The following is a 25,532-nucleotide window of genomic DNA, read 5'->3' as shown; positions in this document are numbered from 1 at the left end:
TTCTTCCCAAAAGGAGCTGGGATTTAAAGATTGACGCTGGAAAACGGAATCACTTTCCAACAACTCTCCATTTTATTGCCTCTCTTGCCGGCTGGAGTAAACGTTGAGAAAGCAGGGCCAATGGTATGGAGGTTGTAGTCCGAACCCAGACAGCGACCATCTGCGGGGACAAAACTCATTTCGAGCGCACTTAAAATCTCAATAGGTAGACACAAAATGCCTGAGTAACTCAGCGGGAGAAGGCAGCATCTCTGGAGAGAAGGAATGGGTGACGTTTCGGGTCGAGACCCTTCTTCAGTTAGTCTGGAGAAGGGTCTAGACCCGAAACAGCGGGTCCCTTGCCCCGTGTTGCGTACAGTTTTGGTCTCCTAATCTGAGGAAAGACATTCTTGCCATAGAGGGAGTACAGAGAAGGTTCACCAGATTGATTCCTGGGATGGCAGGACTTTCATATGAAGAAAGACTGGATAGACTCGGCTTGTACTCGCTGGAATTTAGAAGATTGAAGGGGGATCTTAAAGAAACGTACAAAATTCTTAAGGGGTTGGACAGGCTAGATGCAGGAAGATTGTTCCCGATGTTGGGGGAGTCCAGAACAAGGGGTCACAGTTTAAGGATAAGGGGGAAGTCTTTTAGGACCGAGATGAGAACGTTTTTTTTCACACAGAGAGTGGTGAATCTGTGGAATTCTCTGCCACAGAGGGCAGTCGAGGCTAGTTCATTGGCTATATTTAAGAGGGAGTTAGATGTGGCCCTTGTGGCTAAAGGGATCAGGGGGTATGGAGAGAAGGCAGGTACAGGTTACTGAGCTGGATGATCAGCCATGATCATATTGAATGGCGGTGCAGGCTCGAAGGGCCGAATGGCCTACTCCTGCACCTATTTTCTATGTTTCTATGTTTCTATGAAACGTCACCCAGTCCCGTCTCTCCGGAGATGCTGCCCGACCCACTGGCTCTGGCGTTTTGTGCCTGCCTTCGATTTAAACCAGCATCTGCAGTTCTTTTGGGCACGTCAAACCTCGGATAGTCTTTGCGGGAGGATCGGCGCAGCGGGTCAGTCGGGCTGTTGGTGAGGCACGGCACACAGCTGGTGTGGTTTGGGGCTCAGTATCCCACCCACCACCGGCGTGAGGTCGAGTTCGGTTCCTCCGGGTGGAACCAGCAGGTCAAACTTCTGAAGCAACGTGACGAAGAACAGGAACAGCTCCACTTTGGCCAACGTCTCCCCCGGGCAGACTCTGCGCCCTGCGAAAAGCAACAGAGAGTCTCAGTTGCAGGGGGAAAGTAGACAATAGACAATAGACTATAGACAATAGGTGCAGGAGGAGGCCATTCTGCCCTTCGAGCCAGCACCGCCATTCAATGTGATCATGGCTCATCATTCTCAATCAGTACCCCGTTCCTGCCTTCTCCCCATACATAGAAACATAGAAACATAGAAAATAGGTGCAGGAGTAGGCCATTCGGCCCTTCGAGCCTGCACCGCCATTCAATATGATCATGGCTGATCATCCAACTCAGTATCCTGTACCTGCCTTCTCTCCATACCCCCTGATCCCTTTAGCCACAAGGGCCACATCTAACTCCCTCTTAAATATAGCCAATGAACTGGCCTCAACTACCTTCTGTGGCAGAGAATTTCACAGATTCACCACTCTGTGTGAAAAAAAACTTTCTCTTCTCGGTCCTAAAAGACTTCCCCCTTATCCTTAAACTGTGACCCCCTTGTTCTACCCCCTGACTCCACTATCCTTAAGGGTTCTATCTAGCTCTCTGGCACTCTGGTGTCAGGACAACATTCTCCTCTTGAATGTCACAAAAACTAAGGAGCTGATTGTGGACTTTAGAAGGGCCCAATATCCAAGGACGTACACGCCACTGGAGATAAATGGGTCTACTGTGGATAGGGTGAGCAGCTTTAAATACCTGGGAGTCCACATCACAGAGGACCTGACATGGACGACACACATTGCCGCACTGGTGAGTAAGGCAAGGCAGCGCCTTTACCACCTCAGACAGTTGAGGAAATTCAGAGTCTCTCTGAGGATCCTTCAGTGCTTCTACTCTGGGGCTGTAGAAAGCGTCTTGTCCGGGAACATCACAATCTGGTTTGGGAACAGCTCTGCCCAGGACAGGAAGGCTCTGCAGAGAGTAGTGCGTTCAGCTGAACGCACCATGGGAACTACACTCGCCCCCCTGCAGGACCTATACATCAGGAGGTGCAGATCCAGAGCCAGCAACATTATGGGGGACCCCGACCACCCCAGCAACGGACTGTTCCAGCTGCTACGGTCAGGCAAACGCCTCCACTGTCACGCTGTGAAAACAGAGAGGATAAGACGGAGTTTCTTCCCACAGGCCATCAGGACTGTTAACTATTATAACTCCAGGGACTGAATTTCCTTTCTGTATTGATTTTAATTTATATGCTGTAATTGTAATTTTGTTATTTTGCACAATCCGCAGGCATTGCCACTTTCATTTCACTGCACATCGTGTATGTGTGTGTGACAAATAAACTTGACTTGACTTGACTTTATGTGGATTTATGCGCGGTTACAGTCATCCCTGAGGAAACTTCCACCCCCTCGAGATATTGGCAAGCCTTCCATTAATCGCTCCAACCTCCAGCCCCCACTTTGAGAGATTTACATTCTAAGGTTCCCAATTCCTGGCTCTTCCACGGTGCATAATGTTCTATAAATACCTGTGAAAGGCTCTCAAATGCTCCCTGCTGTTTGTTCTGCGTGTCTTGGAATACATTACTGCCCTTTGTCTGACATTTCGTTCCTGGGCTTTGTCTGTCTCCTCGTGAAGGAGGCATTATGTTGAATTACATGGAGATTTCGGCTCAGAAACAGACTAGTCAGTAATCCGTGGGTATTTATCATCCATGCTGGATTCCTTTCACTCTGTCTCACCGAATTCAGCGTATGTATAGAGCTCGGAAGACTATCGGGACACGGCTACCAGCCTTGGAGGGCATCTACAACACACGATGCCTCAGAGAAGCCACCAGCATCCACAAAGACTCTTCACACCCCTGCAATAGTCTGTTCGAACTTCTACCATCGGGCAGACGATACAAGGCCTTCTACGCCCGCACCTCCAGACTCAGGAACAGCTTCATCCCCAGGGCCATAGCTGCCTTGAACCGGCCCTGCTGAGCTGGATGGTCACATTGCACAGACCTACTTGAACTTTATACTGTTTTAAAACTGTTTCTAATTTTGTTTCACTGGGTTGTATAAATTTATACTGATTAGCTAATTAATTTATTGCATCATATGGGAGGCACATTCTCGTTGTACCCCTGTGCAATGACAATAAAGATATATTGAATTGTAGCTTTCCCTTCCTTTCTCCGCTCTCATCTGCCCTGCATGTTCCCTGCAATGTTTTGGCCGATCGGTGTATACCTCCATCAAGTCGGCACGGTGGCGCAGCGGTAGAGTTGCTGCCTTACAGCGAATGCAGCGCCGGAGACTCAGGTTCGATCCTGACTACGGGCGCCGTCTGTACGGAGTTTGCACGTTCTCCCCGTGACCTGCGTGGGTTTTCTCCGAGATCTTCGGTTTCCTCCCACACTCCAAAGGCGTCCAGGTTTGTAGGTTAATTGACTGGGTAAAATGTAAAAATTGCCCCCAGTGTGTGTAGGACGGTGTTAATGTGTGGGGATCGCTGGGCGGCGCGGACTCGGGGGGCCGAAGGGCCTGTTTCCGCGCAGTATCTCTAAATCTAAATCTAAAAAAAGTCTCCCCTCAGTCTCCGACGTCCCAGGGAAAACAATCAATGGCCATCCAGTCATAATTCTGTCAGTCCTTGCCTGCGGTCAATTTCCCAGGTGACTTACCTATGGAGAATGGGATGAAGGCATCCCTCTTCACAAACTTGCCGGATGCGTCCAAGAAGTGACCTGGGTTGAACTCGTCGGGCTTTTCCCATTGGGATTTGTCGTAGAGCACCGAGGCCAGCAAAGGAATGACGTAGGTGCCCTGTGGAGAAATGCAGGGGAGTCAGCCAACACCTGGTGGCACACCTGTAGTATAAGAACATAACTGCAGATGCTGGTACAAATCGATTTATTCACAAAATGCTGGAGTAACTCAGCAGGTCAGGCAGCATCTCGGGAGAGAAGGAATGGGTGACGTTTCGGGTCGAGACCCTTCTTCAGACTGATGTCGGGGGTGGGACAAAGGAAGGATATAGGTGGAGACAGGAAGATAGAGGGAGATCTGGGAAGGAGGAGGGGAAGGGAGGGACAGAGGAACTATCTGAAGTTGGAGAAGTCGACGTTCATACCACCGGGCCGCAAACTGCCCAGGCGAAATATGAGGTGCTGCTCCTCCAATTTTCAGCGGGCCTCACTATGGCACTGGAGGAGGCCCATGACAGAGAGGTCAGACTGGGAATGGGAGGGGGAGTTAAAGTGCTGGGCCACCGGGAGATCAGTTGCGTTAATGCGGACCGAGCGCAGGTGTTCAGCGAAGCGATCGCCGAGCCTGCGCTTGGTTTCGCCGATATAAATAAGCTGACATCTAGAGCAGCGGATGCAATAGATGAGGTTGGAGGAGGTGCAGGTGAACCTCTGTCTCACCTGGAAAGACTGTTTGGGTCCTTTGATGGAGTTGAGGGGGGAGGTAAAGGGACAGGTGTTGCATCTCGTGCGGTTGCAAGGGAAAGTGCCCGGGGTTAGGGTGGTTTGGGTAGGAAGGGACGAGTGGACCAGGGAGTTGCGGAGGGAACGGTCTCTGCGGAACGCAGAGAGGGGAGGGGATGGGAAGATATGGCCAGTGGTGGGGTCCTGTTGTAGGTGACGGAAATGTTGGTGGATGATACGTTGGATCCGCTGGCTGGTGGGGTGGAAGGTGAGAACGAGGGGGATCCTGTCCCTGTTGCGAGTGGGGGGAGGGGGAGCAAGAGTGGAGCTGCGGGATGTAGAAGAGACCCTAGTGAAAGCCTCATCGATAGTGGAGGAGGGGAAGCCCCGTTTTCTGAAAAACGAGGACATCTCGGAAGCCCTAGTCTGAAACACCTCATCCCGGGCGCAGATGCGGCGTAGACGGAGGAATTGGGAGTAGGGGATAGACTTTTTGCAGGGGACCGGGTGGGAAGAAGTGTAGTCCAGATAGCTGTGCGAGTCGGTGGGCTTGCAGTAAATGTCCGTCACTAGTTTTTCTCCTGTGATGGAGATGGTGAGGTCCAGAAACGGGAGGGAGATGTCAGAGATAGTCCAGGTACATTTAAGGGCAGGATGGAAATTGGAGGTGAAGTGTATGAAGTCAGTGAGTTCTGCATGGGTGCAAGAGGTGGCACCAATGCAGTCGTCGATGTAGCGGAGGTAGAGTTCGGGGATGGGGCCAGTGTACGTCTGGAACAGGGATTGTTCGACGTACCCGACAAAGAGGCAGGCATAGCTAGGGCCCATGCGAGTGCCCATAGCTACGCCTCTGGTTTGGAGGAAGTGGGAGGAGTCAAAGGAGAAGTTGTTGAGGGTAAGAACCAGCTCTGCTAGGCGGAGGAGAGTGTTGGTCGATGGGGATTGGCTGGTTCTACGGTCGAGGAAGAAACGGAGGGCTTCGAGACCATCCTTGTGGGGGATGGAAGTGTAGAGTGACTGGACATCCATGGTGAAAATGAGGGAGTGGGGGCCTGGGAACCGGAAGTTATCCAGGAGATGGAGAGCGTGTGAGGTGTCTTGGATGTAGGTGGGGAGGGATTTAACCAGGGGGGATAGGATGGAGTCGAGGTAGGTAGAGGTTAAGTAGGTTGGGACTAAGTAGGTAGGTTGGCTGCCATGATGGCTGTCTCGGCAAGAAACCAAAGACAATTGGTTTCACACCAAGGGCGGTGGGTGTGTGGAACAAGCTGCCAGAGGAGGTAGTTGAGGCTGGGACTATCCCAACGCTTTAAGAAACAGTTAGACACGTACATGGATAGGACAAGTTTGGAGGGGTATGGACCAAACACAAGAACACAAGAACACAAGAAAATAGGAGCAGGAGTAGGCCAACCGGCCCCTCGAGCCCGCCCCACCATTCAATATGATCATGGCTGATCCTACCCCAACCCCCTTCCCACTATCGCCCCTCTTCCCACCCAAAAGAACCGTGTGATCTCCGGGGAGAGGCGAAAAACCGGATAAAAACCCAGGCCAATTCGGGGAAAAAATCCGGGAAATTCCTCTCCGACCCCAAGCTAGGCGATCGATACTTGTCCAGGAGATTACTCAGGTCTTACTACACTAACAATAGCTCATGTCCACTTCCCTGCCGGCTCCCTGTAACCCCTAATTCCTTTGTCTATTAAAAAACAATCTATTTCCGTTTTAAATTTATTTAACGTTCCTGTTTCCACAGCTCCCTGAGGCAGCGAATTCCACAGACTAACCACCCTCTGAGTGAAGAAGTTTCTCCTCATCTCAGTTTTAAAAGAGCCCCCTCTTATTCTAAGACTATGCCCCCTAGTTCTGGTCTCCCCGATCATCGGAAACATCTTTAGCGCATCCATCCGATCAAAGCCCCTCACGATCTTATACGTTTCAGTAAGATCGCCTCTCATTCTTCTGAACTCCAATGAGAAAAGTCCCAACCTACTTAACCTTTCCTCATATGTCAACCACCTCATCCCTGGAATTAAACGCAGGCAGGTGGGACTAGTGTAGCTGGGAAATGTTGGCCGGTGTGGGCAAGTTGGGCCGAAGGGCCCGCTTCCACACTGTACCACTCTATGACTCACTATGACAATCAATCTGGGAAACTATGACTGTTACATTGGTCAAAACAAGTTGGCATGGAGGCGCAGTGGTAGAGTTGCTGCCTTACAGCGCCAGAGACCCAGGTTCGATCCCGACTACGGGTGCTGCCTGTATGGAGTTCGAACGTTCTCCCTGCGTGGGTTTTCTAAAAATATCTTCTGTTTCCTCCCACACTCCAAAGGCGTACAGGTTTGTAGGTTAATTGGCTTGGTATAATTGTAAAATGCGGTCTTGGTGGGCCGAAGGGCCTGTTTCCACGCTGTATCTCTGAACTAAACTAAACTAAAACTAACCAGGGCGACACTGTGGCACAGCAGTAGAGTTGCTGCCTTACAGCGCCAGAGACCCGGGTACAATCCCGACTGCAGGTGATCCAGTTTCATAGAAACATAGAAACATAGACAATAGGTGCAGCAGTAGGCCATTCGGCCCTTCGAGCCTGCACCGCCATTCAATATGATCATGGCAGATCATCCAGCTCAGTAACCTGTACCACCTGCCTTCTCTCCATACCCCCTGATCCCTTTAGCCACAAGGGCCACATCTAACTCCCTCTTAAATATAGCCAATGAACTGGCCTCAACTACCTTCTGTGGCAGAGAATTCCACAGACTCACCACTCTCTGTGTGAAGAAATGTTTTCTCATCTCGGTCCTAAAAGACTTCCCCTTATCCTTAAGCTGTGACCCCTGGTTCTGGACTTCCCCAACATCGGGAACAATCTTCCCGCATCTAGCCTCTCCAACCCCTTAAGAATTTTATATGTTTCAATAAGATCCCCCCTCAGTCTTCTAAATTCCAGCGAGTACAAGCCTAGTCTATCCAGTCTTTCTTCATATGAAAGTCCTGCCATCCCAGGGATCAATCTGGTGAACCTTCTCTGTACTCCCTCTAAGGCTAGAATGTCTTTCCACAAATTAGGAGACCAAAACTGTACACAATACTCCAGGTGCGGTCTCACCAAGGCCCTGTACAACTCCACACACTCCAAAGACGTACAGGTTTGTAAGTTACTTGGCTTGGTATGAATGTAAATAGTCTTTAGTGTGTGTGTGTAGGATGGTGTTAATTTGCAGGGATCACCAATCGGTGCAGATTTGGTGGGCCGAAGGACCTGTTTCTGCGCTGAAAGAATAAGGGGCAGGCTATTTAGGACTGAGATGAGGAAAAACTTTTTCACCCAGAGAGTTGTGAATCTGTGGGATTTTCTGCCACAGAAGGCAGTGGAGGCCGATTCACTGGATGTTTTCAAGAGAGAGTTAGATTTAGCTCTTAGGGCTAACGGAATCAAGGGATACGGGGAGAAAGCAGGAACGGGGTACTGATTTTGGATGATCAGCCATGATCACATTGAATGGCGGTGCTGGCTCGAAGGGCCGAATGGCCTACTCCTGCACCTATTTTTCTATGTTTCTATCTCCAAAGTAAATTAAAATAAATTCGAAAGAAGTACAGGTTTGTAGGTTAATTGGCTTGGTATAAATGTAAATGTCCCTCGTGTGTGTCGGGTAGTGATAATGTGCGTGGATCGCTGGTCAGTGCCGACTCGGTGCCTCTTTAAAACCAAAAACTAAAAAAGGAGGTAGTTGAGACTCTATGACACTAACTCACACCAGAGATTTACATCACGGCTAGACACAAAATGCTGGAGCAACTCAGTGGGTCAGGCAGCATCTCGGGAGAGAAGGAATGGGTGACATTTCGGGTCGAGACCCTTGAAGAAGAATATATATTGTGATATCATGAGAGGTAGAGTCATAGAGGGGAGATACATTTCCTCCCGGTGGATGCAACAAGGACTACAAACCATCATGGCTGCCAGCAAAAGACTACAAAACCCATAGTCAGCAGTGTTTGAGTTATATTTTGTACGAAGGCAGCAAGCCACAGTTTTGATTTAACTACCTGTTTTGGTTTTGTGTACCTGTCTGCAAACAATTAAGTTTACCTGTTTTTGGAAAAGACTAAATATATGGAATTTAAGTTTGAAAACAAGAACTTTTCTGTCTTCATTTCCGGCACCCACACCTCCCAACCTTCAAGAGAAAAGCTCCCGACCTCTCAAGACATCACAATATATATATATATATATAACCTTTCTGTCATGGGTCTCCTCCAATGCCATAGTGAGGCCCACCGGAAATTGGAGGAACAGCACCTCATATTTCGCCTGGGCAGCTTGCAGCCCAGCGGTATGAACATCGACTTCTCCAACTTTAGATAGTTCCTCTGTCCCTCTCTTCCACTCCCCCTTCCCAGTTCTCCCTCTATCTTCCTGTCTCCACCTATATCCTTCCTTTGTCCCACCCCCCTGACATCAGTCTGAAGAAGGGTCTCGACCCGAAACGTCACCCATTCCTTCTCTCCTGAGATGCTGCCTGACCTGCTGAGTTACTCCAGCATTTTGTGAAATAAATACCTTCGATTTGTACCAGCATCTGCAGTTATTTTCTTACACTATACACACACACACACACACACACACACACACACACACACATATATACACACACACACACATATATATATATACACACACACATATATATATACACACACACACTCACATATATATATATACACACACACACATACACACACTCACATATATATATATATATACACACACACACACACACATATATATATATATATATATATATATACACACACACATATATATATATACACACACACACATATATATATATACACACATATATATATATACACACACACACACACACATATATATATACACACACACACACACACATATATATACACACACACACACATATACACACATACACAAACACACACATATATATACATACATACACGCATATATATATATATACACATATATATACATACAAATATATATACAGTTACATACACATACACATATACATACGTATATACATATATATACATAGTTTTTTTCCTTTACATCATGGCGTAGTTTTGCAAGCTCACCTTGGGGATGAAGTAGCCTTGGAAGTTGAGGTCGACGGTTGTGGACCTGGGAATGCCCAGCGGTGCGATGTTGGCAAACCGCTGGACCTCGTGAATGACCGCGTCCGTGTAGGGCATGTGTTTGCGGTCTTCCATCCTGGGGCACCGCTCCGGCCCGATCACCCGGTCGATTTCCTCCTGAACCTTCTCTACAAGAGGAAAGGTGTGTTAGCTTTTTAGGCAGGCACAAAACGCTGGAGTAACTCAGCGGGTCGGGCAGCATCTCGGCAGAGAAGGAACGGGTGACGTATCGGCCCGAGACCCTTCTTCAGACTGATGTCAGGGGGAGGGGGCGGGACGAAAATAGGATGTAGTCGGAGACAGGAACCCTGATGGGAGAACTGGGATGGGGGAGGGGATGGAGAGACAGGGAAGGCTACTTAAAGTTAGAGAAGTCAATGTTCATACCACTGGGGTGTAAATATGAGGTGCTGTTCCTCCAATTTGCGCTGGGCCTCACTCTGATAATGGAGGAGGTCCAGGACAGAAAGGTCAGATTGGGAGTGGGAGGGGGAGTTGAAATGCTGAGCCACCGGGAGATCAGGTTGGTTAAGGCGCACTGAGCGGAGGTGTTCAGCGAAACGATCGCCGAGCCCGCGCTTGGTCTCGCCGATGGAGAGAAGTTGACACCTGGAAGAGCAGATACAGCAGATGAGGTTGGAGGAGGTGCTGGTGAACCTCTGCCTCACCTGGAAAGACTGTTTGGGGCCTTGGATGGAGTCGACCGGGGAGGTAAAGGGACAGGTGTTGCATCTCCTGCGGTTGCAGGGGAAAGTACCTGGGAGGGGAATCTTTAGCTTTTTAGTTTTAGTTTGAGGGATATAGCGCGGAAACAGGCCCTTCGGCCCACCGAGTCCGCTCTGACCAGCAACCACCCCATATACCTATGCTGCCCTACACTACACACTAGTTCAATTTAGTTCATTGTCACGCGTACCATTTAAAACGGAGGTGAGAAGAGACGTTTTCACCCGGAGAGTTGTGAAATTGTGGAATTCTCTGCCACAGATGGCAGTGGAGGCCAATTCACTGGATGAATTTAAAAGAGAGTTAGATAGAGCTCTAGGGGCTAATGGAATCAAGGGATATGGGCGGCACGGTAGCGCAGCGGTAGAGTTGCTGCTTTACAGCGAATGCAGCGCCGGAGACTCAGGTTCGATCCTGACTACGGGTGCTGCACTGTAAGGAGTTTGTACGTTCTCCCCGTGACCTGCGTGGGTTTTCTCCGAGATCTTCGGTTTCCTCCCACACTCCAAAGACGTACAGGTATGTAGGTTAATTGGCTGGGTAAATGTAAAAATTGTCCCTAGTGGGTGTAGGATAGTGTTAATGTGCGGGGATCACTGGGCGGCACGGACTCGGAGGGCCGAAAAGGCCTGTTTCCGGCTGTATATATATGATATGATATGATATGAAGGCAAGCACGGGTTACTGATTGTGGATGATCAGCCATGATCACAATGAATGGCGATGCTGACTCGAAGGGCCAAATGGCCTCCTCCTGCACCTATTTTCTATGTTTTTATGTTTCTATGTCTCTATTAATTTTGTGGAATTCTCTGCCGCAGAGGGCAGTGGAGGCCAAATCACTGGATGGACTTAAGAGAGAGTTAGATAGAGCTCTAGGGGCTGGTGGAATCAAGGGATATGGGGAGAAGGCTGGCATGGGTTACTGATTGTGGATGATCAGCCATGATCACAATGAATGGCGGTGCTGGCTCGAAGGGCCAAATGGTCTCCTCCTGCACCTATTTTCTATGTCTATGTCTCAGCTGGCGACTGGGCTGAGGAATGTTTAGAGGAGTTTAATACGGATGAATAAGAACAACCTTTGGGGACTGAAAAAGGAGGGAACGGCCGAGGTCTCCCCTTACTCTGGATGTCGGGGTATTTCATCATGATGTACATCGCCCAGCGAATGGTGGTGGCAGCGGTGCCCATCCCAGCGATGAAGAGATCGCTCGTGGTGATCAGGAGGTTCTTCTCATGGAAGTACGTGTCCGGGTTTCCCGATTCCTTGGAAAGAGAGTCGCACCACAGTCACGGGGAGAAGGCGCAAACTCCGGACAGACAGCACCCGGTAGCCAGGATCGAACCCGGGTCTCTGGCGCCGTGAGGCAGCAACTCTTCCGCTGCGCCACCGTGCCGCCCCAACCACAATAGACAACAGACAATAGACAATAGACAATAGACAATAGACAATAGACAATAGACAATAGACTTTAGACTATAGACCATAGACAATAGACAATAGACTATAGACAATAGACAATAGACAATAGACAATGAACAATAGGCAATAGACAATAGACTATAGATTATAGGCCATAGACCATAGATAATAGACAATAGACAATAGACAATAGACAATAGACAATAGACAATAGACTATAAACTATAGACAATAGACAATAGACAATAGACAATGGACGATAGACAATAAACAATAGACAATAGACAATAGACAATAGACAATGGACTAGAGACTAGAGACTAGAGACAATAGACTATAGACTATAAACAATAGACAATAGACAATAGACAATAGACTATAGACAATAGACTATAGACTATAGACTATAGACTATAGACTAAAGACAATAGACAATAGACAATAGACAATAGACAATAGACAATAGACAATGGACAATAGACAATAGACCATAGACGATAGACGATAGACGATAGACAATAGACAATAGACGCAGGAGGAGGCCATTTGGCCCTTCGAGCCAGCACCGCCATTCAATGTGATCATGGCTGATCATTCACAATCAGTACCCCGTTCCTGCCTTCTCCCCATACCCCCTGACTCCACTATTTTTAAGAACTCTCTGTTGAATGCATCAAGAGTATTTGCCTCCTCTGCCTTCTGAGGCAGAGAATTCCACAGATTTACAACTCTCTGACTGAAAAAGTTTTTCCTCATCTCGGTTCAAAAATGGCCTACCCCTTATTCTTAAACTGTGATTGTGCAGAAAGGAAATGCAGATAGGAAATGGAGATAGGCTTGTATACACTGGAATTTAGAAGGATGAGAGGGGATCTTATTGAAACATATAAGATTATTAAGGGATTGGACACGTTAGAGGCAGGAAACATGTTCCCAATGTTGGGGGAGTCCAGAACCAGGGGCCACAGTTTAAGAATAAGGGGTAGGCCATTTAGAATGGAGATGAGTAAAAACGTTTTCAGTCAGAGAGTTGTAAATCTGTGGAATTCTCTGCCTCAGAAGGCAGTGGAGGCCAATTCTCTGAATGCATTCAAGAGAGAGCTAGATCGAGCTCTTAAGGATAGCGGAGTCAGGGGGTATGGGGAGAAGGCAGAAACGGGGTACTGATTGAGAACGATCAGCCATGATCACATTGAATGGCGGTGCTGGCTCGAAGGGCCGAATGGCCTCCTCCTGCACCTATTGTGTCTATTGTCTATTGTCAGATGCCCTGTTTAAACCGAAGATAGACACAAAACGCTGGAGTAACTCAGCAGGTCGGACAGCATCTGCAGAGAAAAGAAATAGGTGACGTTTCGGGTCGAGACCCTTCTTCAGACTGATGTCGGGGGGGCGGGACAAAGGAAATGATATAGGTGGAGACATGAAGATAGAGGGAGGACTGGGAAGGGGGAGGGGAAGAGAGGGACAGAGGAACTATCTAAAGTTGGAGAAGTCGATGTTCATACCACTGGGCTGCAAGCTGCCCAGGCGAAATATGAGGTGCTGTTCCTCCAATTACTGTCATGGGCCTCCTCCAGTGCCATAGTGATGTAGAGAGATGTAGACGGCGATATTAGAGAGATATAGAAGAAAGGAATGAATGATAGGCAAAAAAATAACGATGATAAAGGAAACGTGCCATTGTTCGCCCGGATATGGGTGAAAATGAGTTTCAGACAATGAGACTCAACAAGACAACGTTGAAGCTGGTACAACTAGGATGGGGAAGGATGAAGAGAGGGGGGGAATGCAAGGGTCGAGTAATCAAGGTTCATACCGCTGTATTTATTCACAAAATGCTGGAGTAACTCAGCGGGTCAGGCAGCATCTCAGGAGAGAAGGAATGGGTGACGTTACGGGTGGAGACCCTTCTTCAGACCTTTCTACATACCGCTGTGGTGTAAGCTGCCCAACCGAAATTATGAGGTGCCGTTCCTCCAGTTTGGCTTCACTCTGACAGTGGAGGTGGCCCGCGACAGGAAGGTCAGTGTGGGAAGGGACGACTGGCTTTAAACAAGGGGGACGAGTGGGATTAAAGTGTTTGTCAGCCGGGAGATCAGGAAGGTCCAGGCGATCAGCGAAACACTGATAATAGACAATAGACAATAGACAATAGACAATAGGTGCAGGAGGAGGCCATTCAGCCCTTCGAGCCAGCACCGCCATTCAATGCGATCATGGCTGATCACTCCCAATCAGTACCCCGTTCCTGCCTTCTCCCCATACCCCCTCACTCCGCTATCCTTAAGAGCTCTATCCAGCTCTCTCTTGAAAGCATCCAACGAACTGGCCTCCTCTGCCTTCTGAGGCAGAGAATTCCACACCTTCACCACTCTCTGACTGAAAAAGTTCTTCCTCATCTCCGTTCTAAATGGCCTACCCCTTATTCTTAAACTGTGGCCCCTTGTTCTGGACTCCCCCAACATTGGGAACATGTTTCCTGCCTCTATTGTGTCCAATCCCCTAATTATCTTATATGTTTCAATAAGATCCCCCCTCATCCTTCTAAATTCCAGTGTATACAAGCCCAATCGCTCCAGCCTTTCAACATACGACAGTCCCGCCATTCCGGGAATTAACCTAGTGAACCTACACTGCACGCCCTCCATAGCAAGAATATCCTTCCTCAAATTTGGAGACCAAAACTGCACACAGTACTCCAGGTGCGGTCTCACCAGGGCCCGGTACAACTGTAGAAGGACCTCTTTGCTCCTATACCCAACTCCTCTTGTTACGAAGGCCAACTTTCCATTGGCTTTCTTCACTGCCTGCTGTACCTGCATGCTTCCTTTCATTGACTGATGCACTAGGACACCCAGATCTCGTTGAACTCCCCCTCCTCCTAGCTTGGCTTGGGCCAGTCTACGCCACCTGTGGCGGCACGCTCACCTCCTGCTGCTTCACAAAGTAGGTGTCGATGAAGCTCCTGATGTCGTTTTCGTTCAGCTGCTGGTGTTTGGCCTCGATGATGTCCTTCAGGCAGGCCTTCAACTTCTTGAAGTGCGTGCAGATCTCCTTGTGGCTCCCGGGCAGGAAGCGCAGAAAGGGGTAAGCGTTGTACACCTGCCAAGTATTAAGTTGGATCAGTGACCATCAGCAGCAAGCCCTGGCCTCGGGCGAGCACCGCCATTCAATGTGATCATGGCTGATCATTCTCAATCAGTACCCCGTTCCTGCCTTCTCCCCATACCCCCTGACTCCGCTATCCTTAAGAGCTCTATCTAGCTCTCTCATGAATGCATTCAGAGATTAGATGATCAGCCATGATCATATTGAATGGTGGTGCTGGTTGGAAGGGCCAAATGGCCTACTCCTGCACCTATTTTTCTATGTTTCTATGTCCCTGCTATACTAGTCCCACCTCCCTGCATTTGGCCCATATCCCTCCAAACCAGTCCTATCCATGTACCTGTCTAACTGTTTCGTAAACGTTGCGATAGTCCCTGCCTCAAATTCCTCCTCTGGCAGCTCGTTCCATACACCCACCACACTTTTGTTCTTTTAAAAGTATTTTGCACATTTAAGACACATCTTTGGCATCGAGCATGATTGATTTTTAATTTATAGACTTTAAAACACAGCAGGTAATTTCGGAAATACTCATCTCACAGGTCAGTGAGTTGGTGGGCACGTCCTCAATAGACAATAGACAATAGACAATAGGTGCAGGAGGAGGCCATTCGGCCCTTCGAGCCAGCACCGCCATTCAATATGATCATGGCTGATCATTCTCAATCAGTACCCCGTTCCTGCCTTCTCCCCATACCCCCTGACTCCGCTATCCTTAAGAGCTCTATCTAGCTCTCCCCTCAATGCATTTAGAGAATTGGCCTCCACTGCCTTCCGAGGCAGAGTATTCCACAGATTCACAACTCTCTGACTGAAAATGTTTTTTCTCATCTCTGTTCTAAAAAAGCCTACCCCTTATTCTTAAACTGTGGCCCCTTGTTCTGGACTCCCCCAACATTGGGAACATGTTTCCTGCCTCTAACGTGTCCAACCCCTTAATGATCTTATACGTTTCGATAAGATCCCCTCTCATCCTTCTAAATTCCAGTGTATACAAGCCTAGTCGCTCCAGTCTTTCAACATATGACAGTCCCGCCATTCCGGGAATTAACCTAGTAAACCTACGCTGCACGCCCTCAATAGCAAGAATATCCTTCCTCAAATTTGGAGACCAAAACTGCACACAGTACTCCAGGTGCGGTCTCACTAGGGCCCTGTACAACTGCAGAAGGACCTCTTTGCTCCAATACTCAACTCCTCTTGTTATAACTTTGCTGGTGTTCTGCAGGCGGTTTCTGTTCTGAAGGCTAATTTAGATTTAGATTTTAGATTTTAGATTTAGAGATACAGCGCGGAAACAGGCCCTTCGGCCCACCGAGTCCGCGCCGCCCAGCGATCCCCGCACACTAACACTATCCTACACACACTAGGGACAATTTTTACATTGATACCAAGCCAATTAACCTACAAACCTGCATGTCTTTGGAGTGTGGGAGGAAACCGGAGATCTCGGAGAAAACCCACGCAGGTCACGGGGAGAACGTACAAACTCCGTACGGACGGCGCCCTTTGTCAGGATCGAACCCGAGTCTCCGGCGCTGCATTCGCTGTAAGGCAGCAACTCTACCGCTGCGCCACCGCGCCGCCCTTGATGGAGCGGTACCAGCAGGTGAAGGAGAACGTGACCACGTTCTCAATGAAGGAGTCGGAAGACGTTACGAGGATGTCCTTGCTAACCCCAGAGGGGTTGAGCTTCCTCAAGAGATACTGCCGCTGCCGTACCAGAGGGCTTAGTGACGACGTTTCGGTGAACCTTACCAAACAACACCTCTTCCGCAAACATAGCAAGGCAGCAGAGGTTACCTGGACCATGGGGCTACCAAGCAGCCGAAAGCTTTCATGAACCAGGTTCCCTATGTTCAGGAACGCCTTGTCTTCGTAATCGAACCTCTCGCCAAAAACGATGGAACAGATGACATTGGCCGTGGCGAAGTTGGTAATGATGTCTGTGTTGAACGGCTGAGCTGGAAACATACATTTAGATTTAGATTTAGATTAGATACAGCGCGGAAACAGGCCCTTCGGCCCACCGATTCCGCGCCGCCCAGCGATCCCCGCACACTAACACCATCCTACACACTAGGGACAATTTTTACATTTTACCCAGCCAATTAACCTACATACCTGTACGTCTTTGGAGTGTGGGAGGAAACCGAAGATCTCGGAGAAAACCCACGCGGGTCACGGGGAGAACGTACAAACTCCGTACAGACGGCGCCCGTGGTCAGGATCGAAGCCGCGTCTCCGGCGCTGCATTCGTTGTAAGGCAGCAACTCTACCGCTGCGCAACCGCTCCGCCCTTGTTCTGGACTCCCCCAATAGACAATAGGTGCAGGAGGAGGCCATTCGGCCCTTCGAGCCAGCACCGCCATTCAATGTGATCATGGCTGATCATTCTCAATCAGTACCCCGTTCCTGCCTTCTCCCCATACTCCCCAGACTCCGCTATCCTTAAGAGCTCTATCTAGCTCTCTCTTGAATGCATTCAGAGAAGGTGAATAACTCCCCGCCTGATGAGATCATGATCATCACAACCCGCAAGGATGGCGCAGCGGTAGAGTTGCTGCCTTACAGCGCCAGAGACCCAGGTTCGATCCTGACATCGGGTGCTGTCTGTATGGAGTTTGTACGTTCTCGCTGTGACCTGCGTGGGTTTTCTCCAGGATCTTCGGTTTCCTCCCACACTCCAAAGACGCACAGGTTTGTAGGTTAATTGACTGGGTAAAAATTGTCCCTAGTGGGTTTTCTCTGGGATCTCCATTTTTTTTCCACACTCCAAAGACGTATGGGTTTGTAGGACTAATTGGCTTGGTGTAAATGTAAATTGTTCCCAGTGTGCAGTATAGTATTAGCGTGCGGGGATCGCTGGTCGACACGGATTCGGTGAGCGGGAGGGCCTGTTTCTGTGATGTATCTCTAAACTAAACCAAACTGAACTAAAATTAGAAAGTTGAAACAAGGAACTGCAGTTGCTTGTTTACAAAAAAGCACATAAACTGCTGGAGTAACTCAGTGGTTCAGTCAGCTTCTCCGGAGAACCTGGATAGGGACTTCCCAGATGTTATCAGGCAACTGAGTCACCCTGTCACCAACTAGATTGCAGTCCTGACCTCCCATCTACCTCATTGGAGACCTTCAGTCTACTTTAAGACTTTACCAGATTTTAACTTGCAGCAAACGTTATTCCCTTTACTGTGGCCCCTGGTTCTGGACTCCCCCAACATTGGGAACATGTTTCCTGCCTCTAACGTGTCCAACCCCTTAATAATCATATGTTTCGATAAGATCCACTCTCATCCTTCTAGATTCCTGTGTATACAAGCCTAGACGCTCCAGTCTTTCAACATATGAGGTGCTGTTCCTCCAATTACTGTCATGGGCCTCCTCCAGTGCCAGAGTGAGGCCCACCGGAAATTGGAGGACAGCACCTCATATTTCGCCTGGGCAGCTTGCAGCCCAACGGTATGAACATCGACTTCTCGAACTTTAGATAGTTCCTCTGTCCCTCTCTTCCCCTCCTCCTTCCCAGATCTCCCTCTATCTTCCTGTCTCCACCTATATCCTTCCTTTGTCCCGCCCCCCTGACATCAGTCTGAAGAAGGGTCTCAACCCGAAACGTCACCCATTCCTTCTCTCCTGAGATGCTGCCTGACCTGCTGAGTTACTCCAGCATTTTGTGAATAAATACCTTCGATTTGTACCAGCATCTGCAGTTATTTTCTTATTCATATCTATAATCAGTAACCCGTGCCTGCCTTCTCCCCATATCGCTTGATTCCACTAGCCCCTAGAGCTCTATCTAACTCTCTTTTAAATTCATCCAGTGAATTGGCCTCCACTGCCTTCTGTGGCAGAGAATCCCACAGATTCACAATTCTCTGGGTGAAAAAGTTTTTTTCTCATCTCAGTGTTACATCGCACTTTATTCTTAGACAGTGTAATCAGAATAGTATTCAGCAAGCATGCAGCCTGACCTTTGTACGATCGAATCTTTTCCACCAGGAACCCGGCCTCCTCCACTATTTTCTCCTCGATGGACCTCTTGCCCATCCCAAAGTCTCGCAGGGTCGACAGCATAAACCTTCGCATCTGCTTCCAGGCCTCTCCGTTAGACCAAACCACACCTAGGGGGGGCAAATCAGAGAGCCTATCAATCCCGCACATCCTGAGCATCTTCCTCTTCTGTAAGGTTAAATGTGAGGTTATCCACTTTGGTGACAAGAACAGGAAAGCAGAAAAAGGGGTGATGCAACGTGACCTGGGTGTCGTGGTACACCAGTCATTGAAAGTAGGCATGCAGGTGCAGCAGGCAGTGAAGAAAGCCAATGGTATGTTGGCATTCAAAGCGAGGGAATTTGAGTATAGGAGCAGGGAGGTTCTGCTGCAGTTGTACAGGGCATTGGTGAGACCACACCTGGAGTATTGCGTACAGTTTGGGTCACCTAATCAGATGAAAGACATTCTTGCCATAGAGGGAGTACAGAGAAGGTTCACCAGATTGATCCCTGGGATGGCAGGACTTTCATATGAAGAAAGACTGGATAGACTCGGCTTGTACTCGCTGGAATTTAGAAGATTGAGGGGGGATCTTATAGAAACTTACAAAATTCTTAAGGGGTTGGACAGGCTAGATGCAGGAAGATTGTTCCCGAAGTTCGGGAAGTCCAGAACAAGAGGTCACAGTTTAAGGATAAGGGGGAAGTCTTTTAGGACCGAGATGAGAATGGTTTTTTTCACACAGAGAGTGGTGAATCTGTGGAATTCTCTGCCACAGAAGGTAGTTGAGGCCAGTTCATTGGCAATATTTAAGAGGGAGTTAGATGTGGCCCTTGTGGCTAAAGGGATCAGGGGGTAAGGAGAGAAGGCAGGTACAGGATACTGAGTTGCATGATCAGCCATGATCATATTGAATGGCGGTGCAGGCTCGAAGGGCCGAATGCCCTACTCCTGCACCTATTTTATACGTTTCTATGTTTCTTCGTGCGTTTGATGCAGCAGAAGTTATGTAACGGCCTCCAGGCGCTGCAGCCAGTGCAATGTGCTGTTGTCGAAGGGCCGTGAGGTCTACCCCTCCACCAGAGGGACGGAGGACAGCGCAGTTTGCTGGTCTGCTCCACACACGCAGGCTGCTGATGGACGCAACCCAATAGACAATAGACAATAGGTGCAGGAGGAGGCCATTCGGCCCTTCGAGCCAGCACCGCCATTCAATGTGATCATGGCTGATCATTCTCAATCAGTACCCCGTTCCTGCCTTCTCCCCGTACCCCCTGACTCCGGTATCCTTAAGAGCTCTATCTAGCTCTCTCTTGAATGCATTCAGAGAATTGGCCTCCACTGCCTTCTGAGGCAGAGAATTCCACAGATTCACAACTCTCTGACCGAAAAAGTTTTTCCTCATCTCAGTTCTAAATGGCCTACCCCTTATTCTTAAACTGTGGCCCCTTGTTCTGGACTCCCCCAACATTGGGAACATGGTTCCTGCCTCTAAATCTAAAAAAAATCTTTGGTTGGAAGCGCGCTCTCGGGATTTTGTCCGGGTTAAAGGAGGTGCCGGACTACCAGATGCCGGGAAAATCGCTGGTGGACCCGCACTCGGGAAAACATGGCGGATAGCTTACCAGATCCTTCTTTGAGGATGTTCATGATTGGTACATCGGGTCTGCCGAGGAATTCATCGGCGTGGTTGATGAGAGCGTTCTTCACCGTTTGGTAGCCGGCTAACACCACCACCTTCTCCGGCCCAAGTCTCACGGAATACACCGTTCCGTACTTCTCTGACAGCTGGAATCCAAGGGGAAAGTCTGCGTTCATCAATAGACAATAGACAATAGGTGCAGGAGGAGGCCAATCGGCCCTTTGAGCCAGCACCGCCATTCAATGTGATCATGGCTGACCATTCTCTATCAGTACCCCGTTCCTGCCTTCTCCCCATACCCCCTGACTCCGCTATCCTTAAGAGCTCTATCTTGCTCTCTCTTGAATGCATTCAGAGAATTGGCCTCCACTGCCTTCTGAGGCAGAGAATTCTACAGATTCACAACTCTCTGACTGAAAACGCTTTTCCTCATCTCCGTTCTAAATGGCCTACCCCTTATTCTTAAACTGTGGCCCCCTGTTCTGGACTCCCCCAACATTGGGAACATGTTTCCTGCCTCTAACGTGTCCAACCCCTTAATAATCTTATACGTTTCGATAAGACCCCCTCTCATCCTTCTAAATTCCAGGTATTTATTCACAAAATGCTGGAGTAACTCAGCAGGTCAGGCAGCATCTCGGGAGAGAAGGAATGGGTGACGTTTTGGTCGAGACTCTTCTTCAGACTGATGTCAGGGGGGGCGGGACAAAGGAAGGATATAGGTGGAGACAGGAAGATGGAGGGAGATCTGGGAAGGGGGAGGGGAAGAGAGGGACAGAAGAACTATCTAAAGTTGGAGATGTCAATGTTCATACCACTGGGCTGCAAGCTCCCCAGGCGAAATATGAGGTGCTGTTCCTCCAATTTCCGGTGGGACTCACTATGGCACTGGAGGACTGTACTTCTAAATTCCAGTGTATACAAGCCTAGTCGCTCCAGTCTTTCAACATATGACAGTCCCGCCATTCCGGGAATTAACCTAGTAAACCTACGCTGCACGCCCTCAATAGCAAGAATTGATCACTTTGCATTAGACCATAAGGTCACAGGAGCAGTATCAGGCCATTCAGCCCATCAAGTCTACCCCACCATTCAATCGTGGCTGATCGACCTTTCCCTCCCACCCCATCCAATTATTATTATGTTTGTTTATATGTGTGTGTATATATGTATATATATATGTGTGTGTGTGCATATATATATATATATATATATATATATATATATATATATATATATATACACATACCCATGTACGTATTGAAATATTCAAATAGATACAAAATGCTGGAGTAACTCAGCGGGTCAGGCAGCATCTCTGTCAGACCCATCTTCTTCAGAAGGGTCTCGACCCGTAACATCATCCATTCCTTCTCTCCCAAGATGCCTTCAGCATTTTGTGTCTACCTTCGATTTAAACCAGCATCTGCAGTTTATTTTCCTAGATATATAGACTTATATATATATACACACACGTATATACACACACACACACACACACATATATACACACACACACACACATATATACACACATACATGCATATACACACACATATACACACATATATATACACACACACACACACACACATATACACAACACACACACACACACACACACGTATTTCTATATAGATACACTAATTTTTTTTTCATTTATTATATTGTCTGCAGAATATTATGTTTGCATATTCTATTGTGCTGCTGCAAGTAAGAATTATATTGTTCTGTCTGGGACATTTCTGACAATAAAACTCTTGTCGCCTGTGTTCTCCCCGAAACCTTTGACACTCTTACTAATCAAGGACCTATCAACCTCCCCTTTATAAACACCCAATGTCTTGGCCTCCACAGCTGCCTGTGGCAATTAATTCCACAGATTCAGCATCCGAAAGAAATTCTTCCTCATCATCTCCTTTCAAAAGGTACGTCCTTTCACCCTGAGGCTGTGCCCTCTGGTCCGAGACTCTCCCACTAGTGAAAACATCCTCTCCACACCCACTCTACCCAGGTCTTTCACTATTCGATGAGTTTCAATTAGGTCCCCACTCATCCTTCTAAACTCCAGCGAGTACAGGCCCAGTGCCGACAAACGTTCATCACACGTTAACACAATCATCCCTGGGATAGTCCTCGTTAACCTCCTCTGGACCAAAGACACTGGAGGAATAAGATAGACCACTCCGTTGAAATCGCCTATACTGAAGTGTAGTATGCAAAGGAGCCATTTTAGTAAGCAAAAATCCACCGTCCGTTATCCCTCTCGCAGTGTAATCAGTGTTGTGGGGGAACAGTATGTGTGATGATACCATTTAAAATGCAGAATATATCTCATCGATCAATTCACAGATTGTTGTTATTTTTCTTTTTAAATGTTTCTGCAGGTTTCCGCCTACTAAAATGGCGCCATGAGGCACTGCTGTTTTTAGGGCAGGGTGGTCTATCTTGCTCCCCTAGTATCCTCTAGTATCTTTGCTCTGGCCCTCTCAGATGCTTTGCCGAAAACGGGTCCAGGTGTGGAAGGATGAGAGGGGATCTTATCGAAACATATAAGGTTATTAAGGGGTTGGACACGTTAGAGGCAGGAAACATGTTCCCAATGTTGGGGGAGTCCAGAACCAGGGGCCACAGTTTAAGAATAAGGGGTAGGCCATTTAGAACGGAGATGAGGAAAAACTTTTTCAGTCAGAGAGTTGTAAATCTGTGGAATTCTCTGCCTCAGAAGGTAGTGGAGGTCAATTCACTGAATGCATTCAAGAGAGAGCTGGATGGAGCTCTTAAGGATAGCGGAGTCAGGGGAGAAGGCAGGAACGGGGTACTGATTGAGAATGATCAGCCATGATCACATTGAATGGTGGTGCTGGCTCAAAGGGCCGAATGGCCTATTCCTGCACGTATTGTCTATTGTCTATTGGACCCCAAGGTGTTTTCCAACTGGCGATCGCGTTTGCAAAGGCTCAACAGGGAACAGGAGATACCTTCCCACCCAAACCACCCCCTCCCCAGGTACTTTCCCCTTCAAACGCAGGAGATGCAACACCTGTCCCTTTACCTCACCCCTCGACTCCATCCAAGGACCCAGACAGTCTTTTCAGGTGAGGCAGAGGTTCACCTGCACCTCCTCCAACCTCATCTACTGCATCCGCTGTTCCAACTCCGAACGTCAACTCCTGTACATCGGCGAGACCGCACGCAGGCTCGGCGATCGTTTCACTCAACACCTCCGCTCAGTCTGCCTTAACCTTCCTGATCTCCCGGTGGCTCAGCACTTTAACTCCCCCTCCCATTCCCAATCTGACTTTTCTGTCCTGGGCCTCCTCCATTGTCAGAGTGAGGCCCAGCGCAAATTGGAGGAACAGCACCTCATATTTCACTTGGGTAGCTTGCACCCCAGGTGTAAGATCATAGACTTCTTTAACTTCAAATAGCCCTTGCTTTCCCTCTCTCTTCATCCCCTCGCCCTTCCCAGTTCTCCCACCAGTCTTACTGCCTCCGACTACATTCTAGTGTAAGAAAGTGTAGGTGGCACAGCGGTAGAGTTGCTGCCTTACAGCAAATGCAGCGCCGGAGACTCAGGTTCGATCCTGACTACGGGCGTCGTCTGTACGGAGTTTGTACGTTCTCCCCGTGACCTGCGTGGGTTTTCCCCGAGATCTTCGGTTTCCTCCCACACTCCAAAGACGTACAGGTATGTAGGTTAATTGGCTGGGTATATGTAAAAATTGTCCCTAGTGGGTGTAGGACTAGTGTTGGTGTGAGGGGATCGTTGGGCGGCACGGACCCGGTGGACCGAAGGGCCTGTTTCTGCGCTGTATCTCTAAATCTAAAAAGATCTAAATCTAAAAATAACTGCAGATGCTGGTACAAATCGAAGGTATTTATTCACAAAATGCTGGAGTAACTCAGCAGGTCAGGCAGCATCTCAGGAGGGAAGGAATGGGTGACGTTTCGGGTCGAGATCCTTCTTCAGACTTCCCTCCAGAGATGCTGCCTGACCTGCTGAGTTACTCCAGCATTTTGTGAATAAACACCGACTACATTCTATCTCACTCCCGCCCACTCATAGAAACATAGAAACATAGAAAATAGGTGCAGGAGTAGGCCATTCGGCCCTTCGAGCTGTACGCACCGCCATTCAATATGATCATGGCTGATCATCCAACTCAGTATCCCGTACCTGCCTTCTCTCCGTACCCCCTGATCCCTTTAGCCACCAGGGCCACATCTAACTCCCTCTTAAATATAGCCAATGAACTGGCCTCACTCCCCCTGACTTCAGTCTGAGGAAGGGCCTCAACCCGAAACGTCACCCGTTCCTTCTCCTCTCCAGAGATGCTGCCTGACCCGCTGAGTTACTCCGGCATTTCGTTTCTGTCGCGGGAGACGAGCGATTCCCTCTTACCTCCACCAGGGACTTGTAGAGTCTTTTCAGGTCCAACTGGTGCAAGTTCCCAATTATGGGCAAGGGTCTTGGCCCGGGTGGGTAGTTGAGCTGCGTGCTGCTTCCCAACCCAATGAGGAGATGGATCAGGAGGATCACGATGAGGGAACTAGCCAGCATTGTGGTGATGAGACTGGACGAAAGCAATTCAAATATAGCCATCGCGGGAAGGATCTAAAGTTACTATTTATCAATGACTCCAATCGCTCTATTAATTCCAACTGTCTGGGCAGGTAACTAAATCTCCTGCATGTATGCCAAGGCTTCGATAATCCTTCTTCGCTCGACCGGTTGTTTCAGTCTCCTCCCGAACGGTCAGGCACCCTGGAACAAAAACCGTGACATGTTGTCAGCACAGATTCTGATCTCTCTGCCTCTTCGCGAGGAGG

The 25,532-nt window shown here is 48.5% G+C and overlaps 1 protein-coding gene across 1 annotated transcript; it reads right to left on the bottom strand.

The window, feature by feature from the left end:
• LOC144603088 (cytochrome P450 2K1-like) lies at positions 1 to 25,532 on the bottom strand. Its single transcript, XM_078416224.1, has 9 exons — positions 25,105 to 25,532; positions 20,683 to 20,845; positions 19,036 to 19,185; positions 16,865 to 17,025; positions 14,882 to 15,055; positions 11,652 to 11,793; positions 9,739 to 9,926; positions 3,856 to 3,997; positions 1 to 1,247 (listed from the first exon to the last, which is right to left on the bottom strand). The coding sequence occupies exons 1-9, from the start codon at positions 25,303 to 25,305 to the stop codon at positions 1,057 to 1,059; spliced, it is 1,512 nt and encodes a 503-aa protein (XP_078272350.1). The 5' UTR covers positions 25,306 to 25,532; the 3' UTR covers positions 1 to 1,056.

This window comes from Rhinoraja longicauda, chromosome 19 (assembly GCF_053455715.1).
Source record: "Rhinoraja longicauda isolate Sanriku21f chromosome 19, sRhiLon1.1, whole genome shotgun sequence".
Lineage (NCBI taxonomy): Eukaryota > Metazoa > Chordata > Chondrichthyes > Rajiformes > Arhynchobatidae > Rhinoraja > Rhinoraja longicauda.
The sequence above is the reverse complement of the archived record's forward strand: the minus strand, read 5'-3'. Positions and strand labels throughout refer to the sequence as shown.

What these genes read in the sequence shown, in the direction of transcription:
- LOC144603088 (XM_078416224.1), bottom strand. Translation starts at nt 25,305, where the DNA reads ATGGCTATATTTGAATTGCTTTCGTCCAGTCTCATCACCACAATGCTG. An exon ending in GAAATACCCCGACATCCAGA is followed by an intron (nt 9,927 to 11,651) that starts GTAAGGGGAGAC and finishes TTCCTCTTGTAG; the next exon opens with AGAAGGTTCAGGAGGAAATC. An exon ending in CTTCATCCCATTCTCCATAG is followed by an intron (nt 1,248 to 3,855) that starts GTAAGTCACCTG and finishes TGCTTTTCGCAG; the next exon opens with GGCGCAGAGTCTGCCCGGGG.